At 41.2% G+C, this 21,169-nt stretch overlaps 1 protein-coding gene across 1 annotated transcript in view; it reads left to right on the top strand.

Annotated features, from left to right (window-relative positions):
* AVL9 (AVL9 cell migration associated) overlaps positions 1-21,169 on the top strand; it is a 63,192-nt gene that overhangs the window by 8,416 nt on the left and 33,607 nt on the right. Inside the window, exons 2-6 of the mRNA XM_006124037.5 lie at positions 5,987-6,107; positions 13,167-13,252; positions 16,702-16,773; positions 19,241-19,330; positions 19,706-19,772. Of these exons, the coding sequence (XP_006124099.2) occupies positions 5,987-6,107; positions 13,167-13,252; positions 16,702-16,773; positions 19,241-19,330; positions 19,706-19,772 (436 nt within the window). The remainder of the gene's footprint in view (positions 1-5,986; positions 6,108-13,166; positions 13,253-16,701; positions 16,774-19,240; positions 19,331-19,705; positions 19,773-21,169) is intronic.

Genomic DNA, 21,169 nt, shown 5'->3' with positions numbered 1-21,169 from the left:
TTCTTGAGGAAATGTACGGTCCCTTGAATGATTTAGCCTCTGATCTGGAGTAGGAATTCTGACCACTCGTGCATGTTATAAATTAGAGTTAGTAGTCACTAAGTCTGTGTAATCTCAGACACAGTGACCAAGTCACAACTGACTTCAAATCTCTTTGCCCATATATTTTAAATAGCCGCCTTGAATATTTTAAATAGAAAAGTGGGGTAAAAATATTTAAAAAAAATATTTATCAAGAGCTGGCATGAAGCCCGGCTCTAGTACACTCAGTGTCCACCGTACCGACCCCCCACACTGAATCTGCAATCTGTCCACACCCTAGCATGATGCATGAATGTTACCTAGAATGCACAACTCCAAAGCATTCTTTCTGTTCATTTAATCATACCCATCTCTAGTGGTGGTGCAAAAGCAAGTTTGGTTAATAGAATATTACCCCTTACGTCTTAGAGTGATCATGCATCCAGTTACTGTTGTTTGTTCCAGTTCCTTAGTTGGTAAAACAGCACTAACTGTTGCTACATTTTCATAGGCAACAATATAGAATGAGTTCATTGAATATATGTAATTGTGGAACACTTCAGTGAAAAAATGCTTATTCTTCTTAATAGGGCAAAAGACTGTCTTCCAAAAGATCTTCCAGAACATGTCTTTAAAAGATATCTGAACCATTCAGTGTGAATGATTTTTTTTTTTATCCCAAAAGTATAGTAATGAAAAACCACCATAACTTACATGTCAGTGCAATAGTATGGCCCCCTCCACCGCCCTCAGAATGAGTTCAAAATATAAGTTGCTGTGTATTATATTATGGATACATTAGGCTTTTCCAGGAATGAAACAACTGATGTTGTCTTCTTACCTTAGACCAGTGTTTCCCAAATGGTGTTCTGGGGAACCCCAGGGTTCTGTGAAGTGAAAATAAGGGTTCTGCGAGAAAATTCCATTACAATAACATGTTATTATTACAAAAATAATAATTAATATTAAGCATTTATGAATTTTATTGAAAACAATTTTCATTTGTGCTGATCTCATGACCTTGTTTAGCATTGCTTTATTATTATCCTTACTTATTTGTGGTCTACTTTTTAAGCTCCATGTATAAGACTACTATTAGGGGTTCCACAAAATTCTTTTGAGTTTAAAAGGGTTCCGTGGCCAAATAAAATTGGGAAACACTGCCTTAGACTTTTAGTTCCTTCTGTGTTGCTGGCACATCAAGCAGTCTGGAGCGGTTTCTCCAGTGATTACCATCACTTTGTATTTCCTCCCAGATGATGCCAATGCATTCAGTATCTTCTCTGTCTTCTGACAGTTCTTCCTTGGCTTTTCTTGTTTTCTCTTTGTTTCCTTGCATACCCAGTTAAATACTTGTTTAACGTGTCTCACATCTTCCATATGGTGTACCTGTTCCAACTGCCTACGTCTTCCTTTCTTTGATCTTTTCTAACATATCCTGCTTCGTCAGCTTCCTTAGCCTTGCATTTGTTGTTTTGTCTTTCCATAAAATGTGTAGAATCTTCCTTAGCCATGTCTGGTGGGCATCCTCCAATCAATCAATCTCTCTCTCTCGCTTTTAACCGTAGTTTTTGGGCAAGTCTCTGCTTCACACAGTAGCATGCTCAGTGAAAGCACATGGCATAATCTGACCTTTAGTTTGTTGTAGTTACCTCTTTCACCAGATATTGTTCTCCCTTTTAAAGGTTGTTTGATTTTCCTTATCCTGTATGAATATCTTTTTCACAACCACTTTTAAATGTCACCCCCCCCCCCCCGTGGTAAAACATTCTTTTACTTGTTTACCTTCTTTTCCATCCATAGGTGCATTTATGTCCTAGTTCAGGGCAATTCTGTCCGTATCCCTCTCTGTGATCCAGCAAGGTGTCCACTCTGAAGCTTCCAGCTCCCCAGCCATTATCTCTCTTAGTCAGAGACATGTGTTTCCCTTCTGATAGGGGTTTGTGCAAGCTGCACAGTTCCCTACTTAAACTGTGAATTCCTTAAGGGCATGTCTACACTAGGAAATTTTCAGAATAATTTATTTCAGAATAACTCCTGAAATAATGTGTCCATACTACAGGGAAGTCTCAAAATTAATCCGACGCAGGCTTCCTGAATGTGGATGCGCTACCTTGACTTAGAGCCCCAGGAAACACTGGGGAGTTACTACTTCGAATGTCTCTGGGGAAAAGTTATTTCAAAATGTCAGCAGTGGAGCATCCACACTGCCAGTATTTTGAAATAACTATTTCAAAATAAGCATCATTCCTCGTGGAAAGCAGGAGTTATTATTTCAAAATAACCAGCCCCTTATTTCAAAATAACAGGCTTGGCAGTGTGGACGCTCCGCTTGTTATTTTGAAATAAGGGGAGTTATTTTGAAATAACTCCCTATTGTAATCTGATAGCCCTGGTCTACATAAGCAGGCCAGCTCTGCTTTTTTTCCTTAGAAGCTATAAACAGCAAAATTACTACTAAGTTCCCACACAGCTTTTAGCTTCATTCTAAATAAGGCCATTTATTTGTAAGGTAAAGAGAACACGTTTTAAAATATAAAAAAACTACATACACTAATAAGTTTACCAGAGACCACTTCCCCCAAGTCTCCAAGTGTGCTGGTTGGTGTTAGCCCTTCCAATCATTCCTTAAGGGTTGGGGGCCTCCCCTTGGGCAGAAGGTCCTACATGTTTACTTTATCACAACAAAGGCCTTAAATCATTTTAAACTCAGATTATTTATACAAAAGTATTGTCTTTGTTTGCTGGTCTCTCGAATACAGTTTGTACCAGTAAATGCTCAGGAAATAACTTCTGCAAAGTGGATGTGGCAGGTTGAGAGTAGGGTCGCAGCCTCCCCTGTTTATATGAACCAGCATAGCAGGCCTGGGAGAGAGAGGTGACAGATAAAGCTGACGCTGAACTCTCTGGAACACCAGGAGACGTGCCAGCCGAAGGAAGCGGTACTGCTTATAGTTTCCACTGGGACATTTTCTGTGGACTACAATCAAGACCTTGGTGTTCCACTCTGGGATATAGTGTTCAGATCTAAAATCTTCTTGGTTGGAATTGCTACAGAGATAGCACATTAATCCTCTAAGGGCATGTCTACACAGCAGTGTTATTTTGGAATAACTGATGTTATTCTGAAATAACAAAAAGTGTGTCTACACAACAAGCCATTATTTTGAAATAATGTTGAGCTGAAGGACTTCCTCTGACTCCTGGAACCCTCAATTCACAAGGAGTAAGGAAAGTCTAATGAAGACTGTTCTTCCTTCTGCTTCCTACTGTAGACAGCGCCAAAAGCTGAATTCAGCTGCTTCGACTTCAGCTACTCAGTTGACGTATCTGAAGTTGTGTAGCTTAATTCGACTTTTGCCCTGCTGTGCAAATGTGCCCTAAGAATTTTGCAAGACAGCCTTGTTAACACTCCTCCCTCCTCTGTTTCCCAGGCTAAATGTGACTTTTTGGAAATTCAACCTTTCTTGGCTTGTAAGAAAGACACTGGTCTTTAAGGACTATTGTGCAGAGAAAAGCTCCTGAAGTACTTCCCCATTTCATTGAAATGTTTTTTAACTAATGCTCTTTGTAAGAGCATAATGCTTGAGTAGTTGTAAATGAGAAACAGCCAAAGAATATCTGAAATACTTATTGGGAACATTTCTGAAGTCAAATATGAAAGTGGTGTTTGTTGGGGTTTGAGATGGATGTTTAAGACTATTTTAATTTATTTTCACTAGCCACAATATCTGTTACAGTAATATAGGAATTTAGGGGTTTAAGGCATACTCTAATGGGCAAGGTGTAAATATCTATAGCAGGACAAATTGTGTCATTGTAACATATCTAAGTAGCTGTCCTATTGAAAGGTTTGGTAATACAGGATGGGGATAAAAGGTATCCAGAAAGGATTGTCAACTGTTTCGAAAGTCTGAAAAGGGAATGCAAAGTCAAATTTATTATCTGTTAAAACAAAGGGAAATTTTAACTTAATATTGTCTATAGGTCCCCATCTAATATAGTTAATGATGTAGGTATGTCATTGTTTTGTTTGTCAACTGTTTGAAGTTGTGGACACTGATTTATGGTTTGTTAGCCAATATGATGGCAGGAAAATGTTAAGTAATCCAATAATTGTGTTCAAAGTACTTACAGACACTAATATTACCTAGAGCTTGTTTTTCACTCTGTCCCTTATTATAATTTCAGTAACTACTTCAGATGAAATCTTTGGTGAGGGATATTTTTTTTCCTGGTCCTATTACATGAGGACTAGCATATCAAAAAGATAAAATAATTTTCCTTTGAAATCTCTAATTTCAATGAAGTACAGAGATGCAGCCTTGCACAGTGACTTGGACTGATCTAGAATAGAATGGTCCCTCTAAATAGGAACAAACTAAGTCTTTTGTGAAGACCTTCTTTTCTTGACTTGAGCTGGGTATTCTAGCTGTTGAGGTAAAAAAACAAATTCAAAAGAACCTTTCCCAAAACAGAATAAATAGACTTGCAAAACCTTCTTGCTATATAATTTATATAAAGAATCTGTAGTTGCAAATAGTAATTAGAGATAAAGATGTTAAGAGGCAGGTAACTGACTAATCGTGTAGTCAATACAATTTGTATCTATTACAGACCACCTACCCAGGAAGAAGAGGTAGATGAGGTTTTTTTTAAACTAACAAAATCATCAAAATCACTGGGTTTGATGGTGATGGGGGACTTCAACTATCACATCAGGGTACAGATTATCCAATAAGTTCTTGGACTGCATTGGAGTCGATCTTTTATTTCAGATCATTGAGAAAGCTACTGGGGGAAGCTGTAGATTTGATTTTAACAAATAGGGAGGAACTGGTTGAAAATTTGAAAGTGGAAGGCAGCTTGGGTGAAAGTGATCATGAAATCAGAGAGGTCATGATTCTCAGGGATGGTGGTAGAACAGAGAAGAGCAAAATAGAGACAATGGATTTCAGGAAGGCAGATTTTAGTAAACTCAGAGAGCTGGTAGGTAAGGTCCCATGGGGAGTAAGTCTAAGAGGAAAACAACTGAAGAGAGTTGGCAGTCTTTCAAAGGGACATTAGTAAGGACCCAAAAGCAAAACTATTCCACTGCATGGGAAAGATAGAAAATATGGCAAGAGACTGCCTTGGCTTAACCAGGAAATCTTACATGATTTAAAAATCAAAAAGGAATCATATGAAAAGTGTAAACTAGGTCAAGTTACAAAGGATGAATATAAGCGAACAATGCAAGTATGCAGGGGCAAGATTAGCAAGGCAAAGGCACAGAACGAGCTCAATCTAGTTAGAGACATAAAGGGTAACAAGAAGACATTCTACAAATATTAAAAGCAAGAGGAAGACCAAGGGCAGGGTAGGCCCATTGCTCAGTTGAAGAGGGAGAAACAATAACAGGAAACTTGGAAATGGCAGAGGTGCTTAAGTAATTTTTAACTTGTTCTTTTTTAAATTGTAACTTTTAAATCTACCCCATTTCTACTTTGTGTGATGGTGACGGGAAATGGGGTAGGTTTAGAAGTTAAAATAAAAAAAGAACAAGTTTAAAATTACTTATACAGGTAGATATCTGCAAGTCACCAGGGCCTGATGAAATGTATCGTAGCTTACTCATGGAGCTGATAGAGGTGATATATGAGCCTTTAGCTGTCATCTTTGAGAAGTCATGCAAGTCGGGAGAGGTACCAGAAGACTAGAAAAGGGAAAATATTTCCCTTTTTATAGATGGACACTATAAGAATAATTCAGGAAACTACAGACTGGTCAGTTTAACTTCTGTACCAGGGAAGATAATGGAGCAAGTAATTAAGGAATTAATCTGAAGACATCTGGAAGATAATGAAGTTCTGGCCTCCATTGGAGAAAGAATTACAGACCTGAGGCACTGCTAGACTGAACCGATGTGGCAGTTTCTATGTATTTCCGGTTTTGGTAACATGGTCTTTTTTTTTTTTTTCTTCAGGTCGAATTCTCCTATCCTCCCCTCATCTTAGGAGAAGGACATGACAGCCACAGTTTACCTGAAGAATGGAAATACTTGCCTTTTCTTGCCTTGCCAGATGGTGCTCATAATTATCAAGAAGGTAAGAAAGCAGATATAAGGTTACAGCATCTCTGGGTGAGAATCTCTAGCAGTAGCTGAAGACACTAGATCCTTCTATGTCAGTGGTCTCCAACCTTTTTATACTCAAGATCACTTTTTAAATATCAGGGCAAGCCAAGATATACCCCATAACTTCCCTGACATCCCACCTCTTCCTTGAGATCTCGTGCTCTCCATTCCCCTCCTCTCCATCATTAGATGTCCCCAGCCCTTACTCACTCTCACTGAGACAGGAGGTGCAGACTCAGGGGTGGGAGTGAGGGAGTTGGGTGTGGGAAGGTGAGAGGTACAAGCACTGGGAGGGAATTTGGATGCAAAAGGAGGTAAAGAAGGGGATGCTGGCTCGGGGAAGGGGTTCCAGGCTGGAAACTGTTGGGATCAGGCGGAGGGTTAGGGTCCTGAGCAAGCCGCAGGCTTGTGGGGGTGCAGGAGTTTGGGTTGCGGTGTATGAAGGGCTGAGGGCAGGGAGGTGGGGTGTTTGATGGGCTCAGGGCACAGGGTTGCAGTGTGTGGGTGGTGCAGAAGTGTTGTGGCAGAAGACTGGGGCTCAGGGCCGGATTAAGGGGTGGGCTAGCCGGGCAGCTGCCTGGGGCACCAACCTATGGGGGGGTGCCTGTTGGCAGTTGTAAGGGACGCTGCGCGCCCAGCTGCGCGGCACCCTTTAGAGCTGCCCTCAGGCGCCATGTGCCCAGGGCTGGGGTCCGCGTGGTGGCGCCCCTTAGAGCTGCAATCAGGTGCCACGCACCCAATTGTAGCTGTAAGGTGCGCAGCACGCTGGGGGCGCGGGACCGCACATGTGCCGTGCACCTGGGGGCAGAGCTGCGCATGCATCGCACGCCTGCTGCCCAAGGTGCAGGAATGGCTTGAGCCGGCCCTGCTGGGGATGTGAGAGGTGCATGAGTTTGGGGATGTGACAGGCTCAGGGCAGAGGGCTCATGTGTATGCTGAGTTCAGGGTTGGGGTGTAGGGGGGCTTCAGGAGTCTTATGATGCTGCGGCCAGATGGGGGCTTATCGGTGAGGCTTTGTTTTTAAATAAAATATGTCCAACACAAAAGGTTTCAACATTGTCTTTATTTATACGAGGGGTAGGAAACCTTTTTTGGGTCAGGACCACTGACCTATAGAAAAATCAGTCAGGGATCGTGTTGAAGCAAAAACTTCTCTCTGGTTTGGTGGCTAATAAACAGTTTTATTGATCAATAAGACAAAGTGAGACAAACGTGACGCCAGCAGAGCCGGGCCCAGTAAGGCTGGCTAATACAATCAATCCTAGTATTTTATACCCTTAACCAAACAAGTCTGACGTCAGGGCAAGAAATCAAAGTGAACTTCAAAGAGAAATTATTATCAGCAAAGAAAGAAACAGGTTTTTAGGGAGTAAGGGCTTCAGCTTAAAATAGTTCATTAACACATTCCAACAGCGCATCCTTCTGGCCTCTCCCCACCTCGGAGAAGGCCAGTTCACTCCCTCTAGTATACATGCAGACACAAGAAACTGAAATGGCTTTTGTTATACAGAATGGCTTCTAGCTAAATATGAAATGGTTTCCACAACCGCACAAGTCAGATGCAAAAAAACCCCTACCCTCATTGATGTAACCCCCAGCTGTGACACCTCACTCCCCTGGCACTCCAGCCCCATGAGGGGAAACGTAGGTAGGACTGAGGTTCGAGACTCTAGCCCAGATTAACTCTTCTGGGGTTCCAGGCTTAGTGGATTTTGTAGGCCCCCCTTGACTGTGGGGTGGGGCCAAAAATGAGGGTTCCAGTGTGCAGGACAGAGCTGCCAGTGAGTGGGATAGGGATGCAGAATCTGGGTGGGAGATAGGGAGCAGGAGCAAGCTGGAGGCAGGTATCTGGCTAGGAGGGAGGGGGCAGGAGCAGGGTGCTGGTGGGTGTTGGGGCAGGGGTAGGAGCAGAGGGTTTCCAGATCTCTAGCTGGAGAGAGGGGGCAGGGGTAGCTTGACTGGTACCTGTGGGTTTCCAGGGATGCGTATCCCTTGGGCAGGATCTGCAAGTAGCGCTGGAAGAAGCATAAGTGCTGCTCCCTTAAAAAAATCCAGCTGCTCAAAGTCCGGATCCCCCAACACCATGTTAGCCTCTCTCCCTCCTCCTCCCCTCTCCTCCCCCCCGGACTCTGCCTCCCCAGAGCATGGGTGATGGTATGGTGGATAAGGAAGTATGCATGTTGATGTGGGGAAGGGAGGAGCAGATCTGGAGTGGAGCTTCGGAACTCCCCCGCCCCGCCCCCCCCCCCCCCCGCAGGAAGGTGGTGCTGGCTTCAGTCTTGTGGGGGGTGAGAGGTTGTAGCGCCAGCTTGTTGTGAGCGATGGGGACTGGGAATACTGACTGCATTGAGATTGACTGTCAGTGCTTCTGCCATCAACCAGTCGATCACAATCGACTGGTTGGTGACCACTGTTCTATGTGCTTCTGTTAGAGGGGGAAAGAATCCTGACACTTAAACTATGAATTAACCAGGCTTCTGATTACTTGCGTTCTATTAAACTTTATTTTGCAGTTTAGTTCACAACTGCAGAAATAGATTTTATAGAAATGGAATTTGTGAGAAGAAGCAACTTAAAATAACCATAAACTAACCCTAAACTGAGCCCTAATCATGAAAATGCATCCAATAACTGGACATCTTCACTCTATATGGGGAATTCCTTTAAAGGTTATAACCTTACTTGCTTATGTTTTTAAAGTAAAATAAAACAAATATCCCACACTACCTATGATGGGATCCTCAGGGTGCAGCCTGGGTCTATGGGACGGCTATGCCCCCTTACACTCTGCAGTATGGGCTCTCTCTCACAATGCTTTACATAAGAACAGCCATACTGGGTCAGACCAAAGGTCCACCTAACCCAGTATCCTGTCTACTGACAGTGGCCAATACCAGATGCCCCAGAGGGAGGGAACACAACGGTAATCATCACGCAGTCCCTCTCCTGTCATCCATTTCCAGACAAACACAAACTAGGGACACCATTCCTACTTATCCTGGCTAATAGCCATTGAGAGTCCTACCTTCCATGAATCTATCTAGCTCTTTTTTGAACCCTGTTAAAGTGCTCGTCTTCACCTTATCCTCTGGCAAGGAATTCCACAGGTTGACTGTGTGCTGAGTGAAGAAAAACTTCCTTTTGTTTATTTTAACAAACTGCTGCCAATTAATTTCATTTGGTGACCCCCTAATTCTTATATTGTGAGAATAAGTAAATAACTTTTCCTTATTGACTTTTTCCATGCCAGTCATGATTTTATAGACCTCTATCATATCCTTCTTTAGTCTCCTCTTTTCTAAGATGAAAAGTCCAAGTCTTCTTAATTTCTCTTCCTATGGGACCCGTTCCAAACCCCTAATCATTTTTGTTGCCCTTTTCTGAACCTTTTCCAATGCCAATATATCTTTTTTTTTTTCAGATGAGATAATCACATCTGTACGCAGTATTCAAGATGTGAATGTACCATGGTTTCATATAGAGGCAATAAGATATTCTCTGTCTTTATTCTCTATCCCTTTTTAATGCTTTGCAAGTGACAAGCAGCAACCCTTCCAGATGCTATTAACACTCAGCACAGCTGCCTGTGTAGCCCCATACCCAGCTAGCTTTCATTCATCCCAGAGCCTCTCATGAATCACTCAGAGAAAGGCACTGGCCAAATCCTTTGGGCTCCCAGCTTTGTATTGCAGGTATATACTGTTTTGCACTGCTCAAATTCATCACTTCATCAGTGGCTATTGGATATACACTAGCATTTACCATTCAGTTCAGGCACATTCACTGGTAAATATAAACAGTAAAACAAATGTATTGACTACAAAATATAGCAAAAGGTTGGAGTGGTTACTAAAAGAAAATAAATATAATCACACAGTCTAAACTCTCAACCCTATTAGGCTGAGCAACATCTAGTCCGAGCAGTTATTCTCACCCCCACTGGATATAGCAGTCCTTACTATACAAATATGTGGCTTAAACCTACCCAAACTTCTCAGTGTCTTTGTTGCTTGCAGCATAGGTGGGGTCAGGAGAACAGCAAAGCCTGGGGCCCTTCTGATCTCTTGTATATCTTCAGTCCCATGTGCTTGGATAGTGCAAATCCAGCCATGTCTAGTGAGGCAATGTTGAGTGGTTCTCCTGGTGTGACCTCATGTGAGCGAATCACTGACTTGTTCTCATGTTGATTACTCTTCTTGCTGTTGTCTCTGGTGAGCTAATATCTGGCTGCCCAATTTACAGCATATATCAGTGAGAGTCATACAACACAATCTCGTAACTTCATAAGCACTAAAGATATACATACTTAAATAAAACAGTAGGCTTTGGCAGTTCATAGCCTTTCCCCTGATACGTTACATAGCATGCTTTATCTACAATATCACATTTATATATGTGGAGGACATGGGAGTTAGAGTGCTTCCCCAAGGTATAGAATGTTGCAATCCTCAAAACCTTTAAAATGGTGCATTAAGGAAATCTGGTCCAGTACATATTTTTGGAGGTGTGAGGAAAAAATATTCAAAGTATGTGAACAAAGCAACCCATTTTTGCTTAAATAGATCTGTGGTTCTCAATATGTGCTCTACAGATCCTTATTAACAGCCTGCAGAAATCATATAGTGAGAACCAACTAATAAGAAGGGCAGGAGGACTTGCTATGAAGAGTAGTGTCCTTCAGAATGAAAAGGTGGGAGAATCATTTTGCCGAGGTATTCCTATATAGGTCTTAGCCAAGGCACGGCAGTCTGAAGGTAAACCGATCTAGAGGTGGTCTTTCGCTGTCTATAGAGGGAAAAATGAAATATTTTACTTAACATTTTTCTCTTTATCTTGCTTTATGCTTCCTCCTCAAGAATCAGCTTTATGAGAAACCAAGTATCAATTTACACAAGTCCCATGCAGTTTCAAGTTCTGAACCAGTATCAGAATAGCTCTATAGGAACCTGAGAAACAGGGATCACTTTCAAATGAACACTGTAAAACATTTTCAAAGGACACTGTCACTGAAAAATTAGAGGAAATATATTTTCTTTTTATTCCAGATTTTTTACTTTGTGCAGTTGTGACAATACTTTTTATGCACTATGGTGCCTTTTATTATTTGCCATGTACAATCAATTTGTCTGTTTCTCGGCACAGCAACAAGGGAGAAGAAAACTGTTATAAAAAGAAGAAATTGTAAAACCACAGAAATACGCTGCATCTACTTTTATTTAGGTTTTATTATGTTTTTAATTCAAATTGCATCTCTTACCCTCTAATTTTCAGAGGTATTTCATTTGGAATTGGTAGCAAAAATATAGGAGTTGTATCAAGAGGATTTATTATGTTATCATAAAAGGTCATTCCTTGACTCTGAGTTGGGTCTTGACTTGGTTTCATTTCTGTATAATTAAATATCAAATGATCCACTGAGTGCATCTAAAGCAGGAAGTAGAAGCAGGTGAGTGAAGCTGTTTCTACATTGGCTCAGTGCCACATCCCTAAACATGAAAGCTAGATAGTTGACTCTTTGTCATTTCATTACCACAGCAACAGTAGGAAAGTGTTTCAAAGCTAGCATAGAAACAAATCAATTAAGCCTGTTAGGTGTTCTCTGGGTTTTATGGCCAGTAACATACTAAAAATTTAATTTGGAATTACCAAATGTATTTCACATTCAAATTACTGTAAATTTACTGTAACATTTTGGGCCTTGTTTTCCTACGCAGGTTATGAATAATTCACAGTGAAGGCGTTACTACAGGTTAAGTTTCTCTTGTCTGGCATCCTCAGGTCCTGACCATTGCCGAACTAGAGAATTTGCTGAATCATGGAAAGTCAATATTGTTTAGTAGCATTAGCAGCACTTCCACTTCTTACTGGGGTCTTTGAAGACATTTAGGGGTAAATTAGAGCTAAATAATAGCACAGAACACAGATCCAGGATGGTGGTGATAAACTTTATGGGACTTTGGGAAACGTGGCCACACCCATGATAAGTGGATATCTGGTTAACTAAAATCATGCTGGACCAGAGAGTGCTGGTATAGAGAAGTATCCTGGGAAGCTGGGAATTAGACTTCTTGTTTATTGGTTTGGAAAAACATGCATTAAAAATATTACTAAATGCCTAGTTGGTCCCTTTAGAACACAGTGAAATCTGTAAGAGTGACTGACAGTTATTATTACCTAACTCCTTGTCTTAAGAGACTACTCCATATTTTCAAGTACAACTGTGTTCCATTTTGTTATTTTAAAGTCTTTAACAAATTTTAGGCACTCAAGACAGGGTTCACTTCATAGTGAAATGTTATGAACTTCAAAATAAAACGAGTGCTTTGCTTTGCAGAATCTATAAATTAGCAGTAAACAGGTAGTGGCAGTGGTCTGTTTGCATTATTATTAAATAGAGTATAGCTTTGAAGTAAATCCTATTGTTTTAATGAAAAGCTTTTTTTTTTTTTTTTTTTTTAGTGCTTTGTATCATAGGGATGTAAAAGTATAACTGTTTACACAGTTAAGCCTAGGCTTATCAGTTGCTGTGAACAGTTACATGCAGGCTCCCAAAAAGCCCGCAGAGCCTACAATGTGGAGCAAAAGCTGGCTCCCTAGGAGTGGGGTAGGAGCCGGTACAGCTGATACAGAGGCAGCTGCACAGGGTGGCAACCACTCCCTGCTGGCTCCTGGGGAGCTGGCTGCCTCCCCACGTGTAACTGCTGAAATTTTCACATGGTTACTCAATTACCCGCTTTTTAGCATCCCTTCTTCATCATGTCATAATATAAATATTGCTTATCTAGCACCTTTGCATGGAGAGAAAGTGAGGTTTTTACTAGTTACTGGAACAGTTTGGTAACCGATTTAGACAAAAGACTTCAGCTATACTAACAAAAGGGAAGTGCTGGTAAGAAATGCAAATTCTTCAGTAAAGCTTTTGTAAATGAGAATGATACTTAAAAGGATGACTAAAGAGCTGAAAATACAAAATGTTAATATATCATTCTGTTGGTGGCTAATGAAGCTTCTCCCCCACCCCTTCTCTTAGATACTGTGTTTTTCCATTTGCCACCAAGATGTGGAGATCGAGCCACAGTGTATGGTGTCTCTTGCTACAGGCAGATTGAAGCCAAGGTAATTTATACTTGTATATATGCAAGAGTAAAATTGTGGTCTTGATACAGAAATGAATAGGTAAAAGTCTATTACTTGCTTTTGCAAGAGATCTACCTAATGATCAGAATTGTCCTTGTCATCTTACAACCAATGATTCTGCAGAACAGGCATCCACAGGGCTGAAAACCTCTTTCTTTTCATCACCAGAACATTACAGTCCATGTTAGAATTAAGGATGTTAAAATGCGGTTAACTGACTTGTCGACCGAATTCCCATTGACTAGTCGATAGGCACTTCCATATTCCTCTTGCACATTTGAGAGAAGGAATGCAGAACTCCTCGTACAGCCCAGGGCCAGCAGGAAGTCCCACTGACACTGGGCTGCACGTGAGTGCCTTCTTTGAAATGCACAAGAGTCCCCGCTGATCCTGGACTCCCCGCGGCATTTCCTCCATGGATCAGCTGTTCGGTGGTTGTCCCTTTAAGCCATGCATCTGTGCAATTCAAAGGGGCAGCTTCCTGGAGCTTGGGGTCAGCTGCGGAGTGCCTAGCTGACCTCAGGCTCCCCAGGAAATGCCACAGGGAGCCCAGGATCAGCTAGGGAGTCCCCAGATGACCCTATCTTCTAGTGGCATGCAGTGTAGCATGGAGCCCCGGGTCAACGGGGGACTCTTAAGTCCCCCGCTGACCTGGGCTCCATGTCCTTGAAATGCACAAGAGCCCCCGCTGGGGACTCTTGTGCATTTCAAAGACAGCCCCCGTGTGCAGCCTGGCATCAGCGGGACTTCCCACTGGCTGCACACTGTACACAGATTTCCGCACTCCTCCTTTGAAATGTACAAGATTCCCGCTGGGGCTCTTGTACATTTCAAAGGAGGAATGCGGAAGTGCCTATCAACTAGCAGTCTTTAACATCCTTACTTAGAATACTTGAACATCCCAGTATATGTTTTGTTTACAGAGACTCTACTAGGCAAGAGCTCCCAGTAGCACAGCCCCATAGTGGTTTCCAGCCTTTTTAACCATAAGATCACTTTTTCAATTTAAGTGCAATGTAAGATCTACCTCAAACCCAAATACCCTTCCCCCACTTCCTTCCTGCCTTTTCTTTGAGGCCCTGCTCCTTCTTCCAGGCCTCACCCTGCTCACTCCATTTCCCTTCCTCCCCCATCCTCACTCACCTTCACCAGGTTGGGGTAGTGGGGTGCAGGCTCTGGTCTTGGGCCAAGGGGTTGGGAGTATGGGACGGGCTCTGGGCGCAGCCCAGGGTGTGGGATTGGGCTCCAGGAGGGGTTTCAAGGTGCAAGCTCTGGGAAGAAGTTTGGGTGCAGAGGGACTCACATCTGGGGTAGGAGGTTGGGTGCAGGAGGAGTTTCTGGACTGGGACAAGGGATCAGGAAGCAGGCTTTGGCAGGGCACCATTTAACTGAGACAGCTTCCGGGTGATGGAGCAGTGGGGTTAAGGTAGGTTTACTCCTGCCCTGGCTCTGCACCACTCCTGAAAGCAGCTGGCATGTACAGCAATGGCTCCATGGCACCATGTGCTGCCCCTCATCTACAGGCGCTGAGCCCACAGCTTCTACTGGCTCTACACGGTTCCCCATTACTCATCAATGGAAGTTGCCGGAGTGGTGTCTGCAGGCTCGGACAGCATGTGGAGACCCCCTGCTCTGCTTTTCTCAGGGGCTGCAGGGACATGCCAGCCATGTCCAGGAGCAGCAATTACCACAGGGATAACCACGACAGGTTAGGCATTTTAGAACTCACTACTCAAAGAATTAAATTTAAGCATAAGAGAAATGAAAGTTATGAAATGAACAGACCAGTAACACACTTTGCAAGCAGTAAAAGAAGTAACAACAACCCCTTACATATGTGTTAGGTCAGGAGATGAGTGTGAGGTGAGTGTGAGTGAGACAGATTTAAATTGCCAAGCTCCCTCCATCCCTTCTTGCTGTATGGAGATACATTACAGGAGATGGGGCAGGAGGGATATTGACATCAGAGCCCTGCCTCTTCTCCCTCCCACACCCCGCACAGCAAACAGGAAGCTCCCAATGGGGGCAGCTCCAAGGCAGAGGACAGGAGCAGCATGACAGTGGATGGTGGGGCAACTGAAGTACCAGCATCTGATAGTTTCCCAGCCAAACCAGTCAGGATCACTTGTCAGAGGCTCCAAGTTCTACTGGTAAATCCCAATCTACTGGTTGGTGACCACTGCAGTAGCAGAAGTTAGCTGAAAGAATCTTTCAGGCTAGCTAAGAATTTATATTGCTAGAGAAGTCGAACTTCTTGCTGGAAGTAGGTTTAAATTAATCTAATAGCAATCCTTAAGAAGATTTTTGGATACCTCTTTCTCTTTTGTCTATTGCACAAGCACGCAAATTCTTCCCTTCATGGATCTTCTTTATTTCCAGGAAAGTTATTGGTCTCCTTTGTACAGGTTTTCTATTAGATACACACCTCTATTGTCCAGACTAGTTGGATTTTCAGAGAAGTGTTTTGGGGCTGTGAGGGAGGTAAAGGGGTTGGTAGTGTGTATGGTCCCATTCTTTGGGGAAACTGCCTTGTATTTGATCTGATAGATATAGATATTGATATATAGATATATGCAATGTGCCAAGATTTTAAAAAGTGATGAACACATTATAAATGTTTGTAGTTTACAATTACTCTAGAGCTATCATACTTTTTAAAAATATGCATGACAACCTTTCCAAGGACGTACAACAACTTTGAAATGTCTAACAGTTTTTAGAAAGAATTCTGGATACTTTTTATGTTCAGAAGTCCCAAATTACACATTGTGTACTTTATATTGTTTCCCATAAACATGTTTATTAATTCTTGTTTGAATCAACTTTACAATACTAAATGCATAATTGCAATTCTATTTTTTTTCTGTGGTTTATTCAATATTTGTGCAATAGGCCCTTATTGTGATATCTTATGTTTAAAGCCTCTGTATTTAACTATCAAGTTGTTTTAACTTAGTTTTATTAATCTGAACATGTAAACATTGACACACAACTCACAGAGTGGCAAACACTTGCTCAGCCTGGTTTAAATTACAATGGAAAAGATCTACTTCGGTACTTGTCCAGTTCACTAGATTTTTATGACTTTGTCATTGCAAAGCTTCTTACCAAAGATAGAATGGATTTTTTATTTCAGTAGAAATGTTAGGTAACCATGTATTAGTGTATTTTCAGGTTTCACTATATGTGACTTACTAATATTTGGAAAAAAGTATTTGGCTTATTAATTGCAAACTGTACGTTAGACAAAATCTTTTTATCTGTCATCTAAAAAGTTGTTACATGACTTATTAAAAATGTCCTGGCATGCCATTGGGTATGCCCATTCTCAAATAGCACATTCTGGGTTTTGTTCTGATCAGTGGTACTTTTCCGGTAATTGGCTTTAAAAATCATTAAAATATATATTGTAATACTTTATTTCTTAGGCACTGAAAGTACGGCAAGCAGATGTCACCCGAGAAACAGTACAGAAAAGTGTCTGTGTTCTAAGTCAACTGGTAAGAGAACGACTAACAAATACATAAACTTCTTTTAAAAAACACACATAAAGAAAACTGGCTTGACAGATTTTTGTTTTGAAAACTTTCATCGTTGTAAAATGTTCCTTGTTAGAAACCCTTTGAATGGTAACAAAATGAGCATTGAAATCACTACTGTGTTAGAAGGCCAAGGCACTCAAATTTTATTATAACTCTTTCAACTGGAGAGAAAAGGAAAGGGAATATTTTTTGTTGAATCAACTTCTGTTAGTGGGGAAGACAAGCTTTCAAGCCACACACAACTCTTCAGGTTTCAGAAAGGGTCCCAGCTTTTGTTGTGACACTAGGAGAGAGTACCTATGTCAAGCCTAAAGAAAAGCTCTGTTTGGCTTGAAAGCTTGTTTTTCTCACCAAGAAAAGTTTGTTCAATACAATATATTATCTTTCTTTTTTTTGTAAGAAAAAAGGTACCCCGGGCCAAAAAAAAAAAAAAAAGCTGCACTGGGAGCTGGGGGGGGGCGGGGGAAGGGGGAACGCCACGTGTCCCGAGCAGGCTTCCATCAGGAGTCGAGCCGCCCCAGGAAAACAGGTGCCAGTACGCACAGGGGAAATGCCATTCCTTTTCTCTGTGCTGGGAAAATAGGTGACGGTGTGCCGTTCCGAGCCATGCTGTCTCAAAAAAAGCACTGATCTCACCCATCTTGTCTCTCCAATGTTGGAACAGAGTCTGGACACCAGGTATGAAGCAAGCAGAAGGATTTATTACACACAGCGCTGGTGGAGTGTCACTTCGCTTGTTAGGCTTGGTGAACACTGCCAGACAACAGGTTACAACTAATTATATAGGATGCTTAATGGGCGGATGAAGTGATTGGGGGAAGAGGGGAAATCCCAGATCCCCTGGATAGGTGCTAATCGTGAGGCAAAATGAGAGCAATAATCTAAAGGTTACATAGTGTTTTCGGCCCATACCTTACAGAATACCTTATATCTAGCTAAACAAGTATTTAAACAAAGCAGACATCAATTATGTGTTAAGTGGCAATGTCTCTGTTAGCTTCAGGAAGGTATCTTTGCAGGGATGTGATCCATTGGTGTTGCATCTGGGGATTAAAGCAGAGACTGTAAGAGTACTTGACAATTGCACATTTGTTCCTAACACCATTGAATGTGTCATGTCCTGTCTCTTACCCTGGATTGTTAGCTCTGTGATGACCTTCCTCCGATGGGCTAAGATGGGCTAAGCAGGGGGGTTAACCTGCATGTACTGTGTCTTTGACATAGACATAGATGTTTTGTGTGCCTGTTCCAGACTTGAAATTTAGAATAGGGGTTCTTAATAAAATATCATATCCTGTCTCAGAAATTTTTACCCTACACCAATATCCTGGGCTGACACAAATTCAATTACACTTACTGTGAGAAAATATATGCACTTTAACACAAGTTTTGATATGATCAGTTTGTATTTTTAATAATTATCCCAAGAAGTCTATCAGTAATTGTATGTTCCGTTCATGGTATGTCTGTGCTCCAGTTGAACATGTGATTGCAGCATGATTTGATATATCCATGCCTGCTTTACTATTATGTATTATCAGGGCTCGACAATTAATGTAATCTACTCGCCCATGACAAGTAGATTACAAGTTGGCACAGCCATGCAGCGCGGTCAGCGCATGCGCAGTGTGCCGAACCACATGGCTGGTGAGCCCCATGTATTAAGACTAAAATATGAGTGAAGCCATGATTGCATACATTTCAGTGCAGGATGTACAAGCGTGCTGGGAGCCCTGGATGTGTACGTACTTTACTGATCCATGCTGTTGTGACTTAACTAGAGATTAGCTAGATTTAAGATAGCATGGGTATTCCTACCCATTCTGCAGCCATATCTCCAGTTGAAGTGTAGATCTATCCAAAGTGATACTTCTTATGGGGGAGGGTGGGAATTTTACTCTCTAAAAATGCTAGTTATGTTATCAGATAATGAAAAACCGAACAATGGACGACACTGAAATGAAGCTTTTTGCTAGCAGTTCATGAGTCCTCAGAATGTTAGGTGTACATGTCAAGTTGTCTTGGGGCCTATGTTGCAATGTAAGCTGTTCTTACAGTAAGGTTGTGCAAATTCACTTAAGAGGAAGAGAAAAGGAATTCTTTATTGAGAGATTACTTCAACTGTATGAGCAAGATGAAACAGGAAAGTTCTCTTACTCTATCCATACAATGCGACTGATAGAATATTGGGTGATAATGCATTATCTGAAAATGAAACACAAGATGCCTACTTAAAATGCACAAGGAGGGCTTTTGGCTTTAAAAACTACATTTCTATTTAGTGAGGTATGTATCTGCATTAGAAGACGAAGACAGTTGGAGGTATGGAGGAGGGACATTACAACTGGAAACTAGCAACAAACGTACTGTACTTTTTTCATCTGCCTTTCTTTCATTTATGACGTGTCCTTTTCTCTCTTACAAGCCTTTGTATGGGTTACTTCAAGCAAAGCTACAGCTCATTACTCATGCCTATTTTGAAGAAAAAGATTTCTCACAAATTTCAATTCTTAAGGTAACTTTTCAATATATACTACAGTATAATGTTCCTTGTGTATGTGTATATGTTTTACATTATAAACATTCTTTAATCGATGTATTCTTGTATGGTATTTTCTTAGGCATTTTCATTCTGCTATTTTAAATAATTACATATTCATATCCTTATATGAATTGAGAAAGTAACAGATTTCTGATTAGTAAAATATCTGGGAACAATATCATCAATGACATTAGAGTAACAATTGAGTTATATGCAAAAATATTATTTTGTTCATCTTCTTTAAGCAAATTATTTTATCCTGATCCTTTGGGTAGCTTTAGTAACACCTGTTCTGAAATCAGATGTAGTAGTCATATGACTTTAATTTTTTTTATTTAACTTTTACAGGAACTTTATGAGCATATGAATAGCTCTTTGGGAGGAAGTACACTGGAGGGGTCACAGGTTTATCTCGGTAAGCTTTTACAAGCTATATCAGCAAAATCATTCCCTCTGAACTAGTTTGTGTATGTGCATTAAACTTTAGCAACACATGCTTATGTGTCTGCATGATAGTTTTATCATTTTCCCTTTTACTTATTGAGTTAAATAACTTTCAGGCAAAGTACTCTTTACCTTCAGAAACAATGAAGAGTCCTGTGGCAGCTTACGGACTTACAGATGTATTTGGGCATAAGCTTGTTTGGGCAAAGGCCATCTTACATCTGATGAAGTGGATCTTTGCCCATGAAAGCTTATGTCCAAATACATCTATTACTCTTAAGGTACTGCAGGAGTCTTCATTGTTTTAGCAATTACAGACTAACATGGGTACCCCTCTGATACTTACCCTTTACCTGTTTTTCCATAGTATGGATCTCATTTTAGGTTGTAATCCATGATCCATCAGTGATGCCTCTTGATATGATATATGCTTAGTGAGTGATCTCCTCAGCTCCTTCTGAAAACTGTGTTTTTTAAAGTTTTTAATTGTGGGAAATTTTCAATGGTACAAATGGGAATTAGGCACTCAGTTCCTCTTTACTTTCAAAGGGAGTTGAGCACCTGACTGCCCTTTATGCCCTGGAAAAATCTCCCCCTAGATCCTTATGTGCCACATATCATAGGAAACAAAAAAATGGACTATGTAGCACTTTAAAGACTAACAAGATGGTTTATTAGGTGATGAGCTTTTGTGGGCCAGACCCACTTCCTCAGATCAAATAGTGGAAGAAAATTGTCACAACTATATATACCAAAGGATACAATTTAAAAAGAAGTGATTTGTCCTTTTCATGTGTGTTCAAATTTCAGAACAGAAGGGGGATAGGGGAGGGGAGGTAAATGTCTGTGAGCTAATGATATCAGAGGTGATAATTGGGGAAGCTATCTTTGTAATGGGTACGATAATTAATGTCTTTGTTTAAACTTAGGCATAAAGTGTCGAATTTAAGCATGAATGTCAGTTCAGAGGATTCTCTTTCAAGTGTGGTCTTAAAAGGTCTTTGAAGCAGGATGCAGGTAACCAAGTCGTTGAAACAATGTCCTTTCTGGTTGAAATGGCAAGAAACTGTTTTTTTCTTTGTGATTCTGTCTAATATCTGTTTTGTGGGCATTCTTTGGCGAAGTGTCTGAGACGTTTGTCCAATGTACATAGCAGACGGACACTTTCCGCACATGATAGCAGAAATTATATTTCTGGATGCGCAGGAATATGTGTTCTTGATCTTATAACTCACTTGGTTAGGTCCAATAATGGTATCAGCAGAGTGAATATGTGGACAAAGCTGGCAACGGGGTTTGTTGCAAGGAAAGGTACCAGGGTTGGTATTAGTGTGGTATGTCCTGTGGTGGTTGGTAAGAATCATCTTG

The sequence above is a fragment of the Pelodiscus sinensis genome, chromosome 2 (genome assembly GCF_052426305.1).
Source record: "Pelodiscus sinensis isolate ZL-2025 chromosome 2, ASM5242630v1, whole genome shotgun sequence".
NCBI lineage: Eukaryota > Metazoa > Chordata > Testudines > Trionychidae > Pelodiscus > Pelodiscus sinensis.
This window is presented reverse-complemented; position numbering and strand designations above follow the sequence as displayed.